Consider the following 18,862-nt stretch of genomic DNA (forward strand, 5'->3'; position numbering starts at 1 on the left):
AGAGTGTAGATATAAGGAAGTTCTACAACTTAACATATGCCAAGTGTCGCAACCTCGAGTCTCACACTAGTTTTTCAAGTCCTTTTGTATTGGCTTAGAAGTGTATCAATCTGTTATGAACTTTAAAAAAACTACTCCAACCTACTTAGACTTTAGGGGAAGATAATGTTGTAATCTCCTGATTGAACAATGAAGGCACTTAATTCTCACCTTATAGTGAAGCTAGAACTTTAAGCTAAGTCTATTTTAAGATCTAATACAAAAAGGTGTTAAGTAACTATGAAGGTTAAATTAATCACAAAAAGGTCAAGTAACTCACAAAAGGTGAACTTAACAAAGAATTGTTAAGTAACTCTAAAGATATATTCAAATCAAAGAAGGTGAGAACTAAAAGTATGGGCAGTCCTGGAGAAAAAGCCTTTAATATGAATGGTAGATACGAAAATTTAGAGGAGACACAAGGATGAAAGGTCTATATATTTGAGATTTTTTGTCCTTCAAGGACACTCTCTTTCCCTGATTGGCGGTGGAGAGTTAGCTGAGAGCTGCATGCTGAGCCTTTCATCATCTTAGCATGGCTACAAGCTATTGTCCGGTTCGGTGGTGAGTTTCTGGCTGAATTTTCCTCTTTTACTTTCCAACTTTTTCCTCTCAGAAGTCTCTACTCTTCAGAGACCTAGAGGTGGGGAGTTTCCCCCTGGCATAGGCCAGGTAGGAGAAATCCTATATCCTCTTTCTTCCTCCTTAAATTCCTTCCCTCTATATTAATTAAGTTACCATAAATTTCCAGATTGACTTGGGAATTTTTATTTGGCAACCATTTAAATCTAGATTTAAAGTCACAACCTTAAAATTATCTGACCCTGTGCTCCTTGTTTTTATCCCATTTCCTGGAATCAGACACAAACATTAATCACATTCTCATAACATTTTATCAATAAATGGCAGGTTCCCACAGTTTAAAGCTTTTTTGGGTATGCATTGATATTATAGCAAGTATGTACATATATAAAACATATTACTGCAGAAAAAATAATATTAATTGTATGTACCTTTAGTATAAGAAATGAGAAAAAAAGGAAAAAAATCAAATATTCTAATAAAAATAAAAGAAAAGCAGCAATAAAAATAAGGGGGAATAAAAAAAAATCATGAATTCAATGTGTTCTCAAAAAAATAGCATTCACTTGACAACAGATTATTATCTCCAATGCATGTGATAGGATACAGTCAATCAGTCTCAACAGAAGATGCTCTCTTTACAATGAATCCAAGAGTCCTTCTCTCCAACCTTTATAGATGTTGGAGTCGTTAACAATATTTGGAATGGTCCTTGCCAGGAAGACCGAGTTGCTCCAGTATGCTGGAAATTCTTAATATACACCTTGTCTCCTGGGTTCAGGTCATGAAGAGAAAAGTCTGGCTTGTACTACAGCTCCAGATTCATGGAGTTCATGCAGTTTGTGCTATAATTCCTGTATATAGGAAGCAATAGTAGTATCTCCCCCTAATAGTGATGTAATTGCAGGGGAGAAAAGTTTAGCCTGTATAGGTAGATATCCAAAAAGCATCTCAAATGGTGAGATGTGTAGTCTCCTTTAGGCCTGCTTCTAAGATAAAATAGGTCCAGAGGGAGCATTTCAGAATTTTAAATGAGTCTCAGTGCATAATTTGCCAATCATAGTTTTAAGTCCTCTATTCATTCCTTCAACTTGGCCTGGGGATGATATGGAACATGGAATTTGGGAATTATCCCGAAGCAAGAATAGATCTGATTTAGGACAGAATCAGTAAAATGACTTCCTCTATCTGAATCAATACATGCAGGCACCTTAGTAACAAAAAGCCACTGTGGCTCGGGTCACAGGAAATGCTTCTGGCTATCTGGGTCAGTTGATCTACTATGACTAGACAAAATTTATAAATAATGTCCAGCCTTTGGCATTGTTATGAAATCTATCTGTAGGTGCTCAAAAAGTGTGTAAGCCAGAGGACACCCACCAAAGGCTTTGCCACGAAAGGCATGTTGGTTATATGCTTGGCAGGTAGAGCAGGCTGCACACACTTTAGAGGTCATAGTAGTTATATCAGGGGCTATCCATACTCTCTCTCTCTTTTTTTTTTTTAGAACCCTTACCTTCTGTCTTGGAGTCAATACTGTGTATTGGCTCCAAGGCAGAAGAGTGGTAAGGCCTAGGCAATGGAGGTTAAGTGACTTGCCCAGGGTCACACAGCTGGGAAGTGTCTGAGGGCAGGTTTGAACCTAGGACCTCCTGTCTCTAGGCCCGGCTCTCAATCCACTGAGCCACCCAGCTGCCCCCTATCCATACTCTCTTAACAAAGTCCACGATGCCCTGGGTGCCAAAGTGACCATTTTTATGAATAGACTGGCAAATTTGGTGATAGAAACTTCTAGGGAACAGGGATTATCCTTCAGATGATACCCATAATCCATTAATCTGTTTTGCTTTGAAATTTTCCTTCCATTTTCCCACTTCCTTTTCATTATAGGAAAGTGATGAATTTAAGTCATCAGTGGTTGTTAATGTTAAAATTAATTAAGGCCCTTCTATGGCTGCTAGTTAAATCCTCTCTGGAGCCATAGCATCCCAACTGAGTGACAATCTTCATTGTTCAATCAGGAGTTTACAACTTTATCTTCCCATAAAGTAAGATCTAAGTGGGGTGGAGTAATTTAAAGTTCACATGTTTGTGGTATTAATCTGCTGTTAAGCAGATCCTTAGCTGGAAAGATTAACTTTGGAATAACTTTGTTGAAGTTAGTATTCCCAGCTTGTGCTTTGTTTAACAACTGGTTAATAACACCGACATTTTACATGCATAACTATAATAATCTTTTATTATTATTTTGATTTGGTTGTTATTTCTTTCTATTGTTCTTTTATTTCTAGGCCTGGCTTTAATCCACCAAGCCACCTAGCTGTCTCCATGTTCTCTAAATTCTTTAAAATAATTTTTATCTTATTTGCACTATTATTAGGTAATAATTAATAGTAACATTTGTTAAAAGGAAATTCTAACATAAAAATCTGGATATGGTCTCTAAGTATGAGGGAAACACTTGCCTGGCATAATGAAAATGTTATGGATTATAAAGTACTTATTTTATTTTCCTTAAAAATTTCATTTATTTAATTAAATTAGAATATTTTCCCATGGTTACACAATTCATATTTCAAGATTCTATTCATTATATCAACAGACTTTAGTTGAATAGTTTATATGTATGTACACACAAGGCATATTACATATTCTTATATGTTCCCTTTTCTCAGTTCATATAGCTACCACTATAGTTTAGGTCTTCATCACCTACTTCCTGGACTACTTAACTGTTCTTCCTAAGTTAAGTGTTCTCATACTCCAATCCTTCCTCTAGTTAGCTACCAAGATGGTTTTGAGAAATGGGGGTTAGTGATTCATACATAAGCATCTCCATGGGCTGCATACTGAGTTGGTTTTAAAATACAGTATTATCTATCTTGTACTGTACAAAAAATTTTGTTCTATATTTCCCAATTACATTTTAATCTGGTCCAAGCTATATTCAGAAATGATGCATGCTATATGTAGTCTGTGAACTGCATATTGGAACACTTCTGACCAAGAGGGTCAAATAGAAAGTGTTCTCTTTGGCCTGAAAAGTATTTCATAATCTAGTTACTTCCTCCTTTTTCCATCTTCTTATACTTTATGCCCTCCTTTGTACTCCGTGATATTGCCATACTGTCCTATTTGAAGCTCCTTGAATATGACATTACCTATCCTGTGTCTGGACCTTTGCACTGGCACTACATCATGCATAATACTCTGCCCTCCCACCTCTGCCCATGGCTTCCTTCAAAGCTTCCCTTCTGGGAGCCCTTTCCAGGTCCTTCTAAGTGCTACTTTTTCAGATTTTCTATCTTCTCCACACACTTGTTTATGTACCTGTTTTATTTTATTTTGTTTATGTACCTGTTTTTTTTTCTTTCTTTGTAGCTCTGGTGCTAAGTATATAGCAAGCATTTAATAAATGCTTGTTAACTGACAGCCTCTCTGAGCCTTAGTTTTTTCATCTGCAAAATGAGGTCCTAAATTTACAAATCTGTGAAAACATTCTATATAAGAAACTACTAAATTTAATAGAAACAATCCTTACTTTTCTGGTTTAAGGTCTCTATAGATTATTCCAAGACTATGTAAATGATCTAAAGCAAGTGCAAGCTCAGCCAAGTAGAATTTAACATCTTCTTCTGTGAACATCACCTAAATAGAGAAATGAATTTTTGATTAGTGATCTTTTTTAGTATGATCTTGCACATTAAAAATAAAACAAAAATAAAATTATGTCTTTTCCATCCTGTGGTTCTCATATGAAAAAGCAATCTATAAGTATGATTACATTCCACTTTATGCAATTAATTATCAAGTCTTTATTATTCTCCTTTGATGTAGCAAGGGCCTATCCTGCACTTTTGGAATTTGAGAGGCTTTGAAAATTAATTCAATCCACCAAATATTTGTGTATTTAGTGCTATGTGACATAAGTACTTACTAAATACAAAGTATCTTTCTTAAATTTGAATTACATTCTGAAATTGTACTGTCACTAAAGGATTATCTTTTGTTGCCTCTTCTCATCTACAACTGTTTTTTTATTTGATATAACTGGAAAAGGTGTTAACAGTTAGAAAGGTATTAGTTATTCATCTGTCCACACAAAAGGTCCCTATTTTCAGGACAGAACCAAAAGATGAGAAAATAATTCTGGTTCACTGATTTTCTAATGAGAATTTTGTGTCAGAGAAATGTTATAGCATATTGGAATAATAAAATATAGATTTAGTTACTTACTTCTTTGGATAAGCGTGTAAACAAATCTCCTCCCCTGAGAAAATCCAAAATAAGATATAGTTTCCCTTCTGTTTGAAAAGCTGAAAATATTAATTTAAATTAGATAATGTAAGTACTAAGCAAAGTTCATACTTCTAAGTGTTTACTGGGGCAATTTATTAAAAATGTTTTACATTAAAGAAATGCTAATCCATACCTTTAAAAAAAGCTAAAATTAGGGTCAGGGCAAGTCACTAATTTTTCCTGATCTTCAGTATGGACATATAAAATTTAGTATTAAACAGGAAGCAACAAGATCTCTCTCTCTCTCACTCTTTCCCCTTACCTTCTGTCTTAGAATACTATGTGTTGGTTCCAAGGGAGAAGAGTGGTAAGGGCTAGGCAATGGGGACTTGCCTAGGGTCACACAGCTAGGAAGTGTCTGAGGCCAGATTTGAACCCTGGATCTCCCATCTCTGGTCCTGGCTCTCAATCCACTGAGCCACCCAGCTGTCCCCTTATTTTTTTTTTCATGGCAGTTCTCATAACTTTCTGACAGACTAGTTGTGAAATATGACATTGACAATATAGGATTTTTTTTCTGTTATGCAAAAAAGCTAATTTACCCTTGAAATGTAGAAAAACATCCCTATATTTAAAATGAGGCACAGATGGATACAGCAGACAAATTAAGAATCAATATTCTTTATTTATAATAAGGAATCAAGATGGTCTGTGTGCCTTAGGGGATAATTTTCATTATTCGATATTCATATCTGGTATTTCTATTTTAAGACAATCAATTTATAGTTATTACACATATATTAATGCATCTTTAGAATGTTAATCTGAAATATAATGGTGAACTTAAATTTTCATTCAAAATAAATTTAGCCAACAAGGTCAGTGTAAAGTGAAAAACCAAACCAAGACAAACAAAAAAACATACACCCAACTTCTCGATATTAAACTATTCCTCTCATTACAAATACTACCTTGTAGTTGGAGTTGTTAACAGCAAAAAATATATTAAATCTAGCGTAACTAAACAGAGAGGGAAAAAGTAGTTAATATGAGATTAAGTTCCTGGGAAAACTGTGGAAGTTCTACTATAAGAATAATTTAAAATAAGTATTTTTGTAAGAAAAATGGAAGTATAAGTTTTAAAATTTAAACCAATATATGCCTTTTGCTATTTAGATATTGTATTTTAATTTCTCACATTCTTTGTGTACTAAACATACATATAGCAAATAGATTTCTGCACATATTACATTTTTATATATTATTTTCTATTTGTAAACTCAGACATTTGAGAATTACTTAGTAAATATTTCAGTTTTAGAAAGGATAAAAATAACTACCAATCTAAGTTTAAGCGACTGTAGTTGTAGTACAGGTAAATGATCTTTAAGATCTTTATTTAAGATCTTAGGCTATCTTTTAAGTCTGATACATGATAACCATCCCCCTTCTTCAAATAACTTACCATAATGCAACTTAACAATAAATGGATGATTAACTTCTACCAGGATATCACGTTCCATTTTTGTCCGCACACGATCTCGAACTATAAAACACAACATATTTTAAATGGATCAGAATGGCTTTCAAACAAATGTTAATAATTACTATTCCAAAAAGGCATGTTTGTGGGGGCAGCTGGGTAGCTCAGTGGATTTTGAGAGCCAGGTCTAAAGATGGGAGGTCCTGGGTTCAAATCTGGCCGCAGACACTTCCGAGCTATGTGACCCTGGGCAAATCATTTAACCCCCATTGCCTAACCCTTACCGCTCTTCTGCCTTGGAGTCAATAATTGACTCCAAGACAGAAGGTAAGGGTTTAAAAAAAAAATTTTGAATGAGGCATCTCAGGGGGACTCTGCTAACAGAATGAATAACAGAATTAGGAATCAAAAAACTTTTGTATAAGAGGCTATATGCTAGTGAGTCAAACCCAAGATGACAAAATTTAAAAGAGCTAACTAAATAAGGGCCTTATACAAAAAAATCAAATATCCAAGTACAAGATAGGGAAGGCAAATAGGTAGCAACTTGAATGAAAGAGACCTAGGGCTTTTACTGAAGCTCAATGAATCAAAAGTGTCATATGGCATCTAATAAAATTAATTTGATATTATAGCAGATATAAGGAAAGGTATAGTATCTTAAGGATAGAGAAGTGATAATCCTACTATATCCAGTTCTGGCCATACCACCTCTAGAGAACTATGTTCAGTTACGTGAACATTTTGGAAAGATGTCGATAAGCTGGAGTATGTTTAGAGGAGAACTAACAATATGATGAAGGTCCTTAACACTATACCATATGTTTATGTTTAGCATGGAGATGACTTTGGAGGGACATGATAGTTATCTTCAAAAATTTGAGAGAGATTCATGTGAAAGAAAGATTAGACTTGTTCTTAGACCCTTGGAGGGCAGAGCAAAGAGTAATGGAAAGATGCTTTAAGGAACTAAATATAAGCATGATGCAAAGAAAATTTTCCTCTAAAAATTAAGTCATTTCAAAATGGTTGGTTTTATGTGTCTCCTCTTAAAGTCTTCAAAGGACACAGGAAGTTTTAAGGGAGATTTCTATTCATGTATGAATTGTACTAGATGATTTATGAATTCCCTTCCAATTCAGAGGGTGTAATTATATGACCATGTCAGTCACTTTAGGCATTCAGTGAAGGTCTAATAATAAAAGTGATAGAAAGACGAAAAGAACTTAAGTAAATAGCTTCCTAAAGAGCTCACAATAAAAAGTAAATGAAGGACATATATTATCAGCACTATTTAAAAATATTGGCCATATCAGTAAGACAAGAAAATGAGATCCAAAAAAGAAATATAACAAAACCTACGATATGGTATTCCACCTAGAGTACCCTAAAGAGTCAACTAAAAATTAATTTAAATGATATATAAATTAACATTACAAAATACAAAATAAATCCAAATAAATCATGAGAATTTCTCTATTTTGCTAACAAAATCCAAGAGAAAGAAAAAAAAAACATTTCCTTAGAAATAACTAGAGAATTTATGAAATATATTCTATCAAATGACAAAGTCTATCAACCCATATCCAAGAACTATATGAATGCGGTGGCAAAATAATCTTTACAGAAATAGAGATATATTAATTGTTTAATAGGTAATTTATACCACTATCAAATAACAATACCAACTTAAATTTATTTACTTATTCACTACCAATGGTTTGATGTCAAGCAAACAAGCAAAGGATTATTATTTTAGAGCTAAAAAAATATAATTTATGAAATTCACCAGAGGAAGAAAATATCAAGAATCTCAAGGAAAAAAATGACAAAAGGTGGGGGAAAAGGGATGTTAGTAGTAGTATCAGATCTCAAACTATACTACAAAGTTATCATCAAAACCATTTGGTACTAGTTATAAAGTATAGGTTGGTCAGTGGAACAGGTTACATATTCAGATGTAAAGAAGTGGGTACACAATAAACAAATACAGCAGTGTGGAATTAAATGAAACCCCAAATCTGTTACTAAGGTAAGGGCTTAAATACTAGGAAAACTAGAAAATATTCTGGAAGGGGTTAGGTACAGAAAAACTTTTCACACTATAACACAAAAAATGTAACACAATATAACACAAACAAATGAGAGCAAGGAAGAAATTACCTGTTCTATCTCAGGATAGGGCAAAAGTTCATGACCAAAGAAGATACAGAGGATCACAACAGATAAAACGGACAACTTTGATTACCAAAAATTTTAAAGTTCTTCACAAACAAAATCAATGTAATTCAATTTAGAAGAAATGAGTAACTGGGAGAAAAGAATAATTGTAGCAAATTTCTCTGATGGATAAATGGTCAAGGGCAGTTTTCAAAGGAAGAAATGTATTAATCATATGAAAAAGTGCTCCAAATAATTAATAATTAGATAAATACAAACTAAAGCTCTCAGATTCCTTTTATGCCCATTAAATTGGCATAAGTTAAAAAAATAAAGAAAAATGAGAAATTTGGGAGAGGTTATGGAAATAAAGGGCAAATTAACATAATTCTTGGTAGAATTATGAATTAGTACAACCATTTTAGAAAATAATTTGGAACAATGCCCCAGAAGAAACCATCCATATCCTTTGATCTGTTTATTAGGCTTATATCCAAATGACATTGGGGGGGTGGGGGTGAAGGAGGACAAATGTGTTAAAAAAAATTATATATATATCAGTTTTTATAGTAGGAAAAAAAAACCTGGAAAGGAGACGGACCCATTTTTTAGAGAATAGGTAAATATTATTGTATATTAAATCAACAGCATATTATGTCCCACAAGAAATAGAATAGTTTTGGTAAAAAACTGCGAAGACCTGTATGAGGTAATTCAGAAAGCTTTCAAAGACTTGAGAACTCTGATTAATGCAATGACAAAAAATGTGATTCTCCAGAAGACTGATGATAAAACATGATACCTAAGAGAATAAGAAATATTTTTGGATACAGCCAATGCTGGAATTTGCTTTGCTTGACTATGCTTACTTATTATGAGAATTTTCTCTCTTTCTACTCTCTTTGTGGGTATTGTGTGTGTGTGTGTGTGTGTGTGTGTGTGTGTATAAAATAACTACTAATTGATGAAAACGGGAATTTGCAATGTGTGGGAAAGAGGGAATGGCTATAAAAATAGTACAAAATATGTACAAAAATAGTATAAATATTGAAAAGAATGCTCAAATATGGTTTACAAAGTAATTCATTGTCTATCTATTCTGTGCTCAATATTATGAGTGATACAAAGCATAACTCTAAACTGGACTGATAATCTTTTTTGAGAGAAAATCTACACATATCTGCCAACAATATAAATATAGAAGTACCAAAATCACTGATAGAGATCTATATTAGAGTGCTTCAAAAGAAATATGGTATATATGGGTTACTTAGGATAGTTTCATAAAGTAAGATTTGGGTTAGGCCTCAAAGAATAGGTAGAATGTACATGAGATGAAAGGGGCTAATATAAAATAAATTAAGTTAGACATGAGAAATAAGACTTTGAAGGGCACTGAATGTACAGGAACCTGAGTTCTGATTCTTTAGACAAGCAAGTGATGAAAATTATTTCAAAAAAGATTTATCTGGAGCCTATGTGCAAATGGTTTGAAGATAGGATAACTAAAGTAATCCAAACTGAAATTACCAGAGACTTAAGGACATAGTGGTGATAATGGAAAAGAAAAGCTATGAAAGAGAACAAAGACTCAATTTTATGATTGGATAGGAGGAATAAAAAAAAGTCACATTTATGAAATATTTTTTACTCCTGATATAGGATAAGAGGGTTTAACTAATAAGTTTTGAGAGCTGTTGGCTAGAAGTTTTCAATTAATCAATTAATTTAAAGAAATTTATTTTTAAAAAATTAAAATTATTTTAAAGAAATTAAATTAACTAAGGAATTAAAAAGTTGGACAATAAGACTACTGTTTTGTGGCAGAAGGGAGGAGTAGACTTAGTATTATTTTTGTTGTTATTGTTTAGATGTTTTCAGTCATGTCTGACTCTGGGACCCTATTTGGAATTTTTTTTGGCAAAGATACTGGAATGATTTGCCATTTTCTTCTTCAGCTCATTTTATAAGTGAGGAAACCTAGGTAAAGGTTAAATGACTTGCTTGGGGCCATACAGCTAATGAATGTTTGAGGACAGATTTCAACTCAGGAAGATGAGCCCTGACTTCAGGCTGAGAAGTCTATCCACAGGCCTATCCACTATGCCATCTAGCTGCCCTATCTACTTCCTCTCATTAACTCTTCAGGGAGAGGCTTCTGCCTCTCACTCTATTACTTTTACATGTGTTAAATTATTAGTGTTACATTTTCTAATAACAAAAATACAGACAGAAATGAATTAGACTAGAAAACTAAGGTTCAATTTTCTGTTTCTATAACCACTGACTTATTAGCTAAGACGATGACAGTGCTTCTGATAGTAATAGGCAAACTGAAAAGGAAACCAATATTCTTTTTTTCTAGATACTATTGCCATTCACTTGGAAGTCCTGCTGATAGTTAAAACTCATTGTATTTAAACCAACATTCTGTATATTTTCCATTACTGTATGCCCTATCTGACTCTCCTATTATCATTTTTGCATTGTCTGAGGTTGTCCTCTTTCATATGCTCTCATAACATTAAAAATAAATCTAGCTGACTGGTGTTCTCTCACATCGCAGGTTTACCTCTTGTCCAAGGCAACCTATGGAATTACAACCAGGCCTTTATCACTTTTGATTTAGACCAGTACAAGACTCCCTATTTTTATCTTTTGACCTACTTTAAACAAAGCAATAAGAAGAATTTTCCTTAATATTTTAATATGACTTCAGTAGTTAACTGTGTAAAAACACTGAGAAAGTTATTTAATGTTTCTGAGTCTCAATTTCCTCATATCCAGAATGAGGAAAAGGCTGGTCTAGATATCTTTATTTTTTCAGGCTATGACTATCTTAAATAGTCTTATTCCACATTTCCTTATATGTAACATGAAGGAAATCTTGTTTATACAGAGTTGAAAATGAGCAGAGTCTCATTCACTGAAGTCTTCCTTCATTTCTTCTGATGTAAGATTGTATAAAAATTCTTTGACCCAGTTTCTTTTGCTTATGTAAAAGTACTAGGAACAAATATAAATCACCCTATGCTCAAGAATTTTAATTAGTATACTGGTTGAGAATAGAAAAAGAGTTCTCTTTTGCTCTGGTAAACTATAAACCCTAAAATGGAATTTGTTATACTGATCTATGCTGGCAAACATACTACATTCCTTTGAATACATTTTTCTTATGTAGTAGAGCATTATTAAATCTAAACCTTGCCTGGAATAAGAAAACAAATTTAAGGGCTTTATGGCACCCACTTGGGGGGGGGGTCCTCTATATAATTTAGAAGTAATTAAAATCATGATTTAAAAAACTTTTTAGGAATATATACCACTCAGAAGGAAAAAAGACATCACAGACATTTTACCTCTACCTAAATTAATGCAAAAAAAGATATTTTTAAATGAAACTTCAAAAAGAAATATAATTTTTGCCAGAAGCAAATATAATAATTATTTTTAAAAACCCCTACCTTCCGGCAGAAGAGTGGTAAGGGCTAGGCAATGGGGGTCAAGTGACTTGCCCAGGGTCACACAGCGGGAAAGTGTCTGAGGCCAGATTTGAACCTAGGACCTCCCGTGTCTCCAGGCCTGGCTCTCAATCCACTGAGCTACCCAGCTGCCTGCCCAAATGTAATTATTAAATTAAAACATCAATAAAAGAGAACAGCATATAGATCAAATATTTTTTGAAAATCACGTTCTACTCAAAACTTATAGTCAAAGTATAGTAGAGCATAGACTTGGGAGTTAGGAAGATTGGAAAGGGTGGTCTATACTGCATGTTTCTACTTCCTTTTATTAATCCCTTTGAGCGAAGCTTCTACCTCTCACTCTATTGTAACTGTTCAATGATGTGTTAATTGCCAAGTCCAATGATCTTTCTAAAAGTTCTAATTCTGTATGATCTCTCTAAAAGTCTTTATCCCCAATTCTACAGCTGGTAATGACCCTTTCCAATTATATTTGTGAAAGAGATATGCCAAGAGTTTAAACAAAAAAGATGGATATTGCTTTTCTAAATCTCTATCACCTCTCAAGGAATATTCCTAACAATTTCTCCATTAATAGATACTTTTAAAATGTAATTTTTCCCTCTATGGATGGGATTTGAGAGGTAGAAGACAAGGGGCCTAGAGGAAGAGTACAAGGTCCTAATCATTCTGCAAGTCTTCTCACTCTCCAGAAGGATACACTATAAAGTGGTTGACATAGTACAAAATAGGCACAAAATAGTATCAGCTGTTCAAGAGAAAAATCTGTAAACTTAATACCTGTATTTTGAGAGGTGGGCTCAATTTTGCATCGAAGGGAAAAAAAAAAGATAATACAAGTTCATCATGTCATACTCTTGAAATCTGCTACCATACATTTGTTTCTTTGTCCCTATGTTCACATGGTAGTATATTACAGATAACTATCATTAAAAGAGCAAAAAGAACTGTTGGCTCAGGACTCTAAAGATCAAGCTTGATAGTAAAAGTTATCAGGGAATTATATTTTTAGAGCTAAAATATAGTTCAGATACAGATGAAGAAACTGAGGCTAAGAAGTGAAGGGCCTTGTTCAAGATCCTAATTAATTTGTGATGGGGGCCAAGGCTAAAAAAAGAGGTCTCCTGATTTCCAGTGCAATTCCTTTTTCCATTATATGGCACTAGTTTCCAAATTTCCAACAGAATCATCATCATTCTAGGTTTTAGGCAGAATTTAATTAAAAACCAAACCCTCCCAAAATGAAGTAATTGGAAGAGGCACACATATTTTTACTCAGATTATAAAAAATACCTTACTAAGAGACACGGATACACAAAGAAATCTAATCTAAAACAAATTAGAATGTATTGGATCAAACCCATAGATGTAGTGTTGCAGGCTGCCAGGTCTACATCCAGGGGTAAAAATACAATTCATATGTTAGAACTTCTAATGCCAGGCACCTGCATTTTCACTTTTCATATGCCTCCAGATCATCTTTATAAAAATGTATAGGAAAGCTCCATCAACAGAAAACTGAACTTAAAAAGGAAAAGCAGAACAGATTATTAATAAAGCTGGCATAAACAATTTTAAAGATGATTCACTAGGAATCCATGCTAAGTAAATCCAGATCTTCAAAAAGCACTATTACTTACCTTTCAATGTGGCCTTTTTCAATACTTTCATTGCATAAAGCTGTCTAGCATCAGATCCTGAGATTTTTTTTACTAGAAATACCTATTTGATATAAATGAAAGAAAAACCCAGAAAAATATTAAAAATAAACATTCCAAATCCTACTATTCAATATGGTAACTTAAAATATAATAATCTAATTAAGATATAGATACATTATAGATAGAATTACATTATTTCAAATTTGACAATTACATATAGTAAAACCCTATGGCTTTAGTTGATAAAGAATATATCAACTTTAGTTGTTAAGTTATAATAAAGGGATTCTACATTAATAATTATCATGCAGATTGTATATTTATAAGTCTTACTGCAGGATAACAGAATAGTTTTGTTAAGAATTATTTTTGTATTTAAGCAGTCTGTAATTATTTAATTGGGATTAAACTATCATTTTACTTTTCTAAAAAATAACATCAAACCAGTCTTTGTTGAATATAAGTAGGCTATTCTGTAGAACGCCCTCTCCCTCTGTGGCCCCAGGAAATAAAAGAGATTTTAAGCAGAGGACCCCTTGGTGCTGCCCATCCACCAGAGTTGAATTTATGTAAAGCATGTAAACTGAAAACTGTCTTTAATATGGGAGAAATAGAAAGTACTGGACATGGTGTATAAATTTATTCATATTTTGGTTATTTTCAAAATACTGTTTGTTGCTTAGTCAATTGAGTATGTAGATAAAAACTACTCTACGTGATTCATAGCAATCAGATATCCCAGATAATTTAAAACCCTAGTGGAATTTGTCATCACAAGAACCTGCCTAATATTTGTTACAGCGAGTTAATTTCAGATGAATGTTATAAGCAAACTGGAGAATATTATTGTAAAGTTATGTTCATCATATATTGATATTTTCAAGAAATAACAATGCTCAGGGTAGCACTACAGGCTAAGCCTTTCTCCCCCGCATATACATCACTATTAGAGGGAGATACTACTATTGTTTCCGATACACAGGGATTACAGCACAAACTGCATGAACTCCATGAATCTGGAGGTACAAGCTAGACCACTAGACTTTTCACGACCTGAACCCAGGAGACAAGGTGTATATTAAGAATTTCCAGCGTACTGGAGCAACTCGGTCTTCCTGGGAAGGACCATTCCAAATATTGTTAACGACTCCAACATCTATAAAGGTTGGAGAGAAGGACTCTTGGATTCATTGCTCACATGTAAAGAGAGCATCTTCTGTTGAGGCTGATTAACTCTATCCTATCACATGAATCGGAGATAATAATCCATTGACAAGTAGATACTGTTTTTCAAGGAACACATTAAATTCCTGATTTTTCCCCTTATTTTTTTTTATTGTTTTTCTTTTATTTTGATTAGAATATTTGATTTTCCCCCTTTTCCTCATTTCTTGTACTAAAGGTACATACAATTAAATTTTTCTTTTTCTGCAGTAATATAAGTTTATATATATATATATATAAATATATACACACACACACACACACACACACACACACACACACTTGCTATAATATCAATGCATACCCAAAAGCTTTAAACTGTGAGAACCTGCCATTTATTGATAAAATGTTATGGACTATGATTGTTTGTGTGTAAGTCCAGGAAATGGGATAAAAACAAGAAGCACAGACTTAACCTGAATAATGCCCAAAAGAGCACACAGGAAATACTAATGTGGACTCGAGGTCGTAGGCCTTCCTTGTATCCACACTCTTCATGAAAATACTTACAGACAAGTACCAAAATTTGGCTCCTATAATCTAGTACCTATTCTGTCTTTCATAATGTGGAAACTTTCTGTAGTCCTGGATACTGACTGGGTAAATGCATCATTGCTTAGATCATTTTAATTGGGCCTTTATTCAAGGACCTATTATAGATTTATTTTTCCTTTACTTAGAATTTTTACACTTAAGACTTTGATAGTTTATATTTCACCCAGAAATTATTTTTTTTAATTTGGATTTTTCTGATTTTTCAAATTTCTCTTGACAAATGATTCATATACCTCATAACTCAGCCATGCATCCCTAAATGATCCCTGTGTTTTTCAATCACCCTCTTCAGGGGGATACTGTAAAAATATTATTATTTTAAATTGCAAAGTTTAAATTCCTTGAGAGTAATTTTAGGTTAAGAAACATGCTACCTCTCTGAAGCCAAAAACTGAACTGTTTGGATAAGACACCATGAAGATGCCTCCACAGACTACACGAGAAGATCCAGAGTGAACTTTGGGATGTGGTGATCTGAACTGTGTGGGGTTTGTATGTATACTTTTGTGCCAAAGGGGACTGCCCCCTAACTGGCTTTTTGTCAATGTGTCTAGCAATTATTGGTTTTGTTCTCTTTTCCTCTTATCCTCAAATTATTGTAATTTCAAAGTTGATATGTTTACAAGACCCAGTGGAGAGACTAGTCTTCCTCGGGTCTCAGGGGGAGGAATGTAAAATGGAGATTTGAACCCTAGACTTCAATCCCCAGAAGTCCTTAGTATTTCTCAGAATTCCCTATAATCTCACCTGAGTCTCCACCTGGGCAAGATCACAAGGAGTATTTAACTGGCAGCAATGACTACTTCGCCCTCTTCCATTGCAATGATGTAGTGGGTAAAAGTGCGGGAGTTTTGAATGGGCTAATCAACCCTAGGCATGTGGTTTTAATGTTTGTATTTTCTTTATTCCTTGATTTCTAATAATCCTTAATAAACCTCATAAAATATAATATTTCTATTACTAGAGACTAATTTAATTATTACAGTGAGGCATATCTAATGTTTCATTTTTTTACTGAACTTAACCTAGGCCTGAAAACTGAATGTTTAGCTTTTCTTCTCATTAGGCATCCAGACAGGTAAAAAAAGGAGAAACAGAAAGGCTAATATAGGAAGTCCTTGACAAACAGGAAAAAATATTATCTCTTGAATGTCTACAGGGAGGAGCTCAACACAAAGTGTGTAAATAAACTTTTTAAGAATAAGGGTTTAAAAATTCTGGCATAGGCAATGAGGCTATAGCCTTGACCATGTGGAATGGTCAACCTATGAAAAATAGAAATATTCTTCAGTTTCCCCAGCTCCTTCTAGTAACCTTGCAGGAATCAGATATGAAAGACATTTTGTCTCTACATTTATACAGCTAGGTGAGGCCTCTATTGAGATAAATCAGAAACTGATAATATTTGTAAATATAAGGCTAAAAAAACTACATAAATTACATAAAGAAGAGAGAAAATTAGGGTACTCTCTTCTTCTGAAGCTTCATTAGTTCTATTCTGGCCTCTAAGAAATCCTTCTCTATTCTCTATACCTTTTAGTATCTCTGTTTTATGGCTGATTAGGCTATTGGCATTGTCAGATGTTGTGTTGACAAAGTCTTGGTGTATTATTTTCTTTTAAAACCTTTATCTACTATCTTAGAATCTATATCAAATATCATTTCCAAGGCAGAAAACAGTAAGGCCTAGGCAATTAGAGTTGAGTAATTTGCCCAAGGTCAGTCAGGTAAGAAGTATCTATTGGCCTAACCTTTAAAAGTAGTTCATTGCTATGTCTCTCTGTTATAGCTAGGGCGTACAATGTATAGAGACCTGGACAGAGTCAAGAAAATGAGTTCAAAGAGAGTGTCAGACATTTATCAGTTTGTGACCCTAGGCAAATCACTTAACTTGTGTCTGCATCAGTTTCCCTATCTGTAAAAAGGGATATAAATACTACCTCTGTTCCACATTTGTTGTAAGGATAATTAACATTCTATTGGTAAATTGCTTTGCAACTCTTAAAGCACTATATAAATGCTAACTATTAATTCCACTGCCCACTTAAGTCTTGCACGGTTGTTATTTTCACTATGTTTTTTGGCCTAGATTGGTTAAATGGGACAGAGGATAAAAGGCATTCTGTATTTGTAAAAGTGTTCAAAATTTAATCTAGGGAGAAAAAGAAAGATAACACCTAGGATTTTGGATTTTTTCCTGAAAAATATATAAAATCCTTTTTAAATAAAACCATAAGTGACAAAACAAATGGACACTCAACTCAAGAGGAAGTTCTTTCTAGCTCTAAAATCCAGTGATTTGTAAATTACTCTATAGAAATAAAGGTTGCAAAAAGAAAAAAAAATTCATGTCCATCAGCCAGAGCGGTGTGTACTCTTTTGTTTTCTCTCTCTCTCTTCCATATAGAGATCACATCAGGTTTTGTGAAGTAAAATATAAAGCAAAGCACAGGCCTGTTCTGAGCATTCTATAGTATTCACTACACAGCAAAGTATATTTTAAAGAGGTTCCAATATACTTGTAGATGACAGTAGCTTCCTCATATTTAATTACTTACATCGATTGTCAGAGTACAGTTATTGATAGAGGTTTACACTGCTTTCCTTTTAAACAAAATGTTTTCTAAATCCAATGGTACATATCTAATTTTCATTAATATAGAGAAAGACAATGTACCTTTCCAAACGATCCTTGCCCTAGTACTTTTAGAAGTTCAAACTGGGAGGGATCTGCTTTTTCATGTCCTTCCTTTACATGATGCGTGATTGCAATTTCTTTGATACTGTCTTCTTCCTATTGAGGCAAATGAAAGACCTTTTGTTATAGCCATTTTTGAAAATGACACTTCAGAGTAAAGTTTTATCAAACTGAAACTTTTAAAAGAAAAAAATCCCTTAATTTTTTTTTCTTTTTAAAACCCTTACCTTCCGTCTTAGAGTCAATACTGTGTATTGGCTCCAAGGCAGAAGAGTAGTAAGAGCTAGGCAATGGGGGTCAAGTGACTTGCCCAGGGTCACACAGCTGGGAAGTGTCTGAGGCTAGATTTGAACCTAGGACCTACCGTCTCTAGGCCTGGCTCTCAATCCACTGAGGTACCCAGCTGCCCCCCCAAATACCTTAATTTAAATAAAACTACCTCTCATATAAAAGACTTCAAGGAACAAGTCAACTGGTAGAGTAAAACCTGTGGAAAAATGAGCAAGGCTTATAAGATCTGAGTTAAATTCCAAACTGACACATATAACTCTGTGATACTGGGCAAGTCACATAACCTCTTTGTCTCTTTCTTCAGCTATAAAATGGAGATAATAACAGCACCTTCCTTCCAAAGTTGTTGTGAGGATCAAATGAGACAATATGTGTAAAGTGCTTAGCAAAATAGCTAGCACACAGTAGGTGCTATAAAAATACTAGCTACAGTTATTATTAAGCT

The 18,862-nt window shown here is 33.7% G+C and overlaps 1 protein-coding gene across 9 annotated transcripts in view; it reads right to left on the minus strand.

Moving 5' to 3' along the window:
• Positions 1-18,862, minus strand: part of RPS6KA3 (ribosomal protein S6 kinase A3) — a 110,934-nt gene that overhangs the window by 40,824 nt on the left and 51,248 nt on the right. For all 9 annotated transcript variants that reach the window (XM_056793330.1, XM_007493438.3, XM_007493436.3 and 6 more), the window contains 5 exons: positions 18,106-18,222; positions 13,629-13,710; positions 6,326-6,406; positions 4,858-4,937; positions 4,163-4,269 (listed from right to left, as the gene is read on the minus strand). In XM_056793330.1, coding sequence (XP_056649308.1) covers positions 4,163-4,269; positions 4,858-4,937; positions 6,326-6,406; positions 13,629-13,710; positions 18,106-18,222 — 467 coding nt within the window. The remainder of the gene's footprint in view (positions 1-4,162; positions 4,270-4,857; positions 4,938-6,325; positions 6,407-13,628; positions 13,711-18,105; positions 18,223-18,862) is intronic.

This window comes from Monodelphis domestica, chromosome 4 (genome assembly GCF_027887165.1).
Source record: "Monodelphis domestica isolate mMonDom1 chromosome 4, mMonDom1.pri, whole genome shotgun sequence".
NCBI lineage: Eukaryota > Metazoa > Chordata > Mammalia > Didelphimorphia > Didelphidae > Monodelphis > Monodelphis domestica.